The 6,113-nt window shown below is 48.9% G+C and overlaps 1 protein-coding gene across 1 annotated transcript; it reads left to right on the top strand.

The window, feature by feature from the left end:
* Positions 1–955: 955 nt before the first annotated feature.
* Positions 956–2,596, top strand: LOC123069571 (collagen alpha-1(II) chain-like). Its single transcript, XM_044492458.1, has 2 exons — positions 956–1,314; positions 1,610–2,596. Exons 1-2 carry the CDS (start codon positions 1,158–1,160, stop codon positions 1,921–1,923), a joined length of 471 nt encoding a protein of 156 aa, XP_044348393.1. The 5' UTR covers positions 956–1,157; the 3' UTR covers positions 1,924–2,596.
* Positions 2,597–6,113: the final 3,517 nt, after the last annotated feature.

Raw genomic sequence — 6,113 nt, forward strand, 5'->3', positions numbered from 1 at the left:
CATCACTCTGGTTTTCTCTGTACGTATAAATCAAGGACCTGTATTTCCTACGCATGTACGTATCGTAAATGCAACGCCCTTACACTGCCGTAGATAACAGAGGCAATGTGTCAGGCACGCCATATATGTGGAGGCATCGTCCCCGGCCTTGGGAGTAATTCGGGTGGCCAGATCCATCAATGCGCGGGGCGCGTATGCGCGATGAGTGAATTGAAATAGTCGTGACGAACTGACGAACGGAATCGGAGCTAGTGGTTACACCGGCCGGCTGGCCGGCACGGATCAAACTAGTTCAATGCAATGCATATGCGAATGGTTGGTACACGCACGTACTACGTCGCGATCGACCGATGCACGACGTGCCATCGGTCGGCAGGGCGAACAAGAGGCATGGTCGCCGGAGCGCGTCAGAAATTATTCCTTCGTTCGTTTCGTGTCGTGTGACATACGCGCGCGCGGTAGCTGGGAACATACGCGCTGCAAGTCGTGCTACGCTGTCGTCACCTACGATCAATTGTTCGACGAAAGCTCCTGCTACTGCTAGCACGTAACATCATCTTCTTTCCAGAGCTATTCTGCTAAGTTTGTTCGACCGATCGTCACTGGAGCCGTCCTTCCGTTCACTTCAGTTAGACAATAATAATCGAGCTGCTTAATTTAATCGACTGTTCGAACCTGCGACTGCGAGCTATAGCTGCTATTTATGTGTCGTTGTCGACTAGCTGCTGACCTTATCGAGTAGAGCTGCAGCAGATGCATCGTTTCTGTCCAAATCGTCCTATTTGTTTTTTTCAACATAACAGTATCTGTTCAAATCGTCATCTCCTTTTTCTTCTGAAAATGGCAATGGAAAAAGGAAAACGTTTGGAGCCGGCAGTCCGGCCGAACTTTCCGCCGGCTCCCACGCTACGCTGGCTCACGTGCTCACGAGACAACCGTCCCGCGTGTACATGGTAGGGCCCACGAGGGAAACTACGCACCACTGGCCACACAATCTTATCCCCACCTCGTGAGCATCTAATCCAGTTCATCCCTGCCACCGTCCTCTCTCTGACTCCCCAAAATACTAGCGCCGGCAACTGCAGTTTGAGGACGCCAGAGCTGATGCGAGCGGGAGCTGCGTCCATGGATGCAAAGCTACATCTTCTTATCCCCCGATGCCCGCCGGAGCGGCGAGCAGCAACCATGGATGGCAGGAGCTGCAACCGCTTCCATGGGAGCTACAACCTGCGTCCATGGGAGCTGCGGCGGAAACGCGAGCTGCAACCATGGATGGCGGGGAGCTGCAATCGGCCTCCGGGGGAGCTGCATATGGTGAATAGTGACATTTTTTCTTTCTTGCTGGTACCGCCGACGATTTTTGCTGGAACCGGCTACAGATTTTGCTACATTCATTCACGGCCGAGCTGCGTCCCGTGACGACGGCGACCTATTTTTGCCGCAACCGTTATAGTTTTTGCTACGTCCGTCGAGGATTTTTGCTACATCCTTTTTTCATGGTGAACCTGCAGGCCCGACGGTGGCGACCTAATTTTGCTACAACCTTTGTACTATTTGCTACGTCCGTCGAGGATTTTTGCTACATCCTTTTTTCATCGTGGAACTGCAGACTCGATGGCGATTAGCGGTGGGCGGGGGTGGCCGGCGAGCACGGGCGGCGCGAGGGTGACCGGCAAGCACGGGCGGCACGGGTGGCCGACGAGTCAGGCGCGAGCGCGGGCGGCGCGGGGGTGGCCGGCGAGCATGGGCGCGAGCACGGGTGGCGCGAGAGTTGCCGGCGAGCATGGGCGCGAGCACAGGCGGCGCGGGCTGGCCGGCGAGGGCAGGCTGCGCGGGTTGGCCGGTGAGGGCGGGCTGCACGAGTTGGCCGACGAGCGCGGGCTGCGTGGGGTGGCTGGCGAGCACGGGCGCAAGCACTGGTGAAGAGAACGGAAGATCAAATCCAACGATATATACAGGGGAATCGGGTGGCTGCGCGCTGACCGGCAAAATTTAGGCCAGTGCACCGGCGCCTATCGGTGCCCATGGAAAAAAGGTGTGCATGAAAAGATTGAATGGTCGCCTTCAACCGCCAACATGCGGTAGTTGTGACACGGGAAGCGAGCACACGCTTAGAAAAATCTCTATTTTCCTTTAAAAAATGGAGGATAGCACTCCAATAACGCACACCCAGCTCAAAACGTAAAATAAAGTTACGCACACAATTATTAATTATTAATTATTTAACTATATCTAGCAAAGTGTTGCATCGTTGTCGTACGAATTGATTTACTCAAAAATAAAAACAAAAACCGAGGCCATCCAACATGGATTTACCCAGTAACATGATCTTCACAATCCTACCACAAACCATATAACATAGAGAAATACTTGTAATCATCCGGCCGATGAACGCGCTGAAAATCAACCACCCGGTGCGCTAGCCACGCGCCCCATCTGGCCTACCAACTACATCTTCCCTTCAATCTTATCCACAGTTCTAAATTTCTTAGTGGCAACCTCATCCTACCCCTTTTCTCTCCATCTGATTTTGACACCTGCTTTTTTCCCCCTCGTCTCTTTCAATCCAGCCCCACGAGCGCAAACTACTACGATAGTCCACCGGCTGCTGCAAAGCAAGCAACCGCCACTGCTTCACTGTAGGAAAGCACGCCGCCATGTTGCTGCATCTGGAGCGGTGTCTGCTCGCATCAGAGTGGTTCAAATGAATGGGCCACCACCCCAAAACTTTATCGGCGCTGCCCAGCTGCTCCAACCGTCGATAACCACCGCACTGCTGGCTATCGGTGCGCACCGCAAAGACCTCACCGGAACACAGTTGGCAGTGGCGACTCGGTGCTTCTGCAACATGGATATTGTTGTTGGGACAACAGTGGAGTTTTTGCAACATGGGTGATGTTGCAAAAGGGCTCTGTTGCAGCCTCGTAAAACGAAAATCTCGCAAAAAAAAGTCTGCAACAAGACCTCTGTTGCGAAAAAAAAATCTACAACGAGATCGTTGTTGCGATGTTTTTTGCAACAAGCATCCAGTTGCAAACCCTTTCTGCAACACGACTCTTGTTGCAAAGGGAGGTTTCCCACGTGGGTAGATCGGACGGCAATTAGCGTGTCCATCCAATGGTTAGCGAGACAACAGATCTTTTCTCATTATCCGTCAACCAAAGCGTAACGTTGCCCTATAGCGTATGAATGAATTAAGCGAAAATAAGCTACACCTAGACAAAGTATGTTTGTGCACTGGTGCAGAGACCTGCTATACAAACGGTTTTTAACCCCTTTCCGCGACGGCGTTTGGAACCGTCGCCAAGTGAGTGTGGGCGATAGGGGGGCCCTTCCCACACGACCCAGAAACCGTCGGGAATAGGCCCTCCTGGCACACAGGCTGGGGCAAAATGAGCTCGTGTGCGACCTGGCGGGGTATCGAAACCCAATTGTTTTCGTTCATATGTACATCCCACACGGTGAATCCCAGAAAAACATTTCCGTTCGTATGTATATCACACACAAATTTTTGTGTGGAAACGTTTGTGCAAGGTGGCCTAACGCAAACAGTTCTCTGCCGGAAGTCGTGTGTGGTTGTTAGTTGATTGGACACACCTACTTTCTAGAAACCGTGCGGGTTGTTTGAGTTCATCGCCCACGGTGCTGTCTGAGTAATCGTCTACAATAGAAAACCCCAATAAGCAGGGTAATTAGCCTATTATTGATAATCCATGTACTAATCAAATTGATATTTCTTATAAAACACACCAGATATTTCATATCCGTATAACAACAACCAAGATTTCATAATCGAATTACATCAGATAGTTTCGGCACTCAGTTATGCCATTACACAACAGCACCAAGTTTCACATGCAACATCGAAAACCTTTGGAAAGTAGCATCATACACGGTAAATAGACAGATGAATCTCATATGGGAAACTGCAGAAGCGGAGGGCAAATATTGAGCCTTTAGTGATGTTGAATGTCCTTGCAACTTTAGGCCAGTGGCTATGGATAATTGCCCGCCCAACCTTCGTCCTCTTCAGCACGATTTCAATATTGTACCATGGGTGTTGAATGAATACCTTCCTCGCCTCATGACCATGCAGGTGGTTTGATAGGTTATCATTGGTGAACTGCTTTGAAAAGTACTGAAAACAAAGATATGCATAAATCGCTGTTCTAAATTTTGAAATGGCGCAAGGGGTAAGAACAAGGTAAAAGAGTTAGTACCATCAGATAGTTGATTGATGTCTTCTTCATTATGCAAACAAAGATCTTGCTGTTATTCGTTGCAAGTTTCTTCATCCTAACAATCTTTCTGAGTTTCATGACTTGACTGATATTCATGGACATCTCATTTCCCCATATGCAAAATGGGTCAAATAGTGGGTCTAAGCCTCTTACAGCAGGACCTACATCTGCAAGACCAAATTGTAAGGAACCTAAATATTAGAATGATTTCTGCAACCGCACAATAATATGCTATTAGCAAAAGGACCATGCTTGAGCAAATCTCGATGGTAAACCGCAGTGTCTCCCATTGTTTCCGTGCAACACACATAAGGAAGATCTTGATCAGCTTAACTGAGAGTTGCCATACTATCAGTAGAATATGTATTGCGTACAGCCAAATTCGATTTATTTCACATGCATAACAATACAAAATTGTACCCACAGCAAATGAAAATCAAATTGCAGAACTGGACCAAACAGTTAAATGGACAACAGACCAAATGAACCAAAATTGTTAACTGAGCACGACATTGCAGAATACAAACATCTACTAGAAGATAAGACAGTTAACAAAACAAAGAATGCTTGAGAACAGTACTGTGAAATGTAGCAATTGTTGGACCAAACTGTTAACTGAATATTACATATCAGAGGACCAAAGTGTTAACTGAACATTACATTTTAGAGGACCAAACTGTTAACTGAACATCAGATTGCATATTAACATTACAGAGGACAAATCACTAGAAGGCACTGGCGGTGACCTCGAGAAAACAGCACGAACTGTATTTTAAAGTAGACAACCGCGTGGCGGTGTCAACGGTGGCCTCGAAGACGAGGTGCTCCTCCAAGATCTGGTGGTCGGCACACATGGCAGCCATAGTGACCTCGTGCGGCCGCGATTTGCTTCTCCGCTGCTAGATGCTACTTGTGACGCCCCGATTCAATCGTACACTAATCATGCACGCAAATGTGTACGATCAAGATCAGGGACTCACGGGAAGATATCACAACACAACTCTAAAACATAAATAAGTCATACAAGCATCATAATACAAGCCAGGGGCCTCGAGGGCTCGAATACAAGTGCTCGATCATAGACGAGTCAGCGGAAGCAACAATATCTGAGTACAGACATAAGTTAAACAAGTTTGTCTTAAGAAGGCTAGCACAAACTGGGATACAGATCAAAAGAGGCGCAGGCCTCCTGCCTGGGATCCTCCTAACTACTCCTGGTCGTCGTCAGCGGCCTGCACGTAGTAGTAGGCACCTCCAGAGTAGTAGCCGTCGTAGCCGAAGGTGGCATCTGGATCCTGGGCTCCAACGTCTGGTTGCGGCAACCAGAAAGAAAAGAAAGGAGGAAAAAGGGGGAGAAAGCAACCGTGAGTACTCATCCAAAGTACTCGCAAGCAAGGAGCTACACTACATATGCATGGTATATGTGTAAAGGGCCATATTGGTGGACTGAACTGCAGAATGCCAGAATAAGAGGGGGATAGCTAATCCTGTCGAAGACTACGCTTCTGGCAGCCTCCGTCTTGCAGCATGTAGAAGAGAGTAGATTGAAGTCCTCCAAGTAGCATCTCCAAGTAGCATCTCCAGTAGCATGGCATAGCATAAACCTACCCGGCGATCCTCCCCTCGTCGCCCTGTGGAAGAGCGATCACCGGGTTGTCTGTGGAACTTGGAAGGGTGTGTTTTATTAAGTATCCGATTCTAGTTGTCATAAGGTCAAGGTACAACTCCAAGTCGTCCTGTTACCGAAGATCACGGCTATTCGAATAGATTAACTTCCCTGTAGGGGTGCACCAACTTACCCAGCACGCTTGATCCCATTTGGCCGGACACACTTTACTGGGTCATGCCCGGCCACGGAAGATCAACACGTCG

This window comes from Triticum aestivum, chromosome 3B, assembly GCF_018294505.1.
Source record: "Triticum aestivum cultivar Chinese Spring chromosome 3B, IWGSC CS RefSeq v2.1, whole genome shotgun sequence".
NCBI lineage: Eukaryota > Viridiplantae > Streptophyta > Magnoliopsida > Poales > Poaceae > Triticum > Triticum aestivum.

Excerpts from the sequence above, each read along its gene's own strand:
- LOC123069571 (XM_044492458.1), top strand. The coding sequence starts at position 1,158 with ATGCCCGCCGGAGCGGCGAGCAGCAACCATGGATGGCAGGAGCTGCAA. Across the intron at positions 1,315-1,609 it reads CTCCGGGGGAGCTGCATATG|ACTCGATGGCGATTAGCGGT; the intron begins GTGAATAGTGAC and ends GTGGAACTGCAG.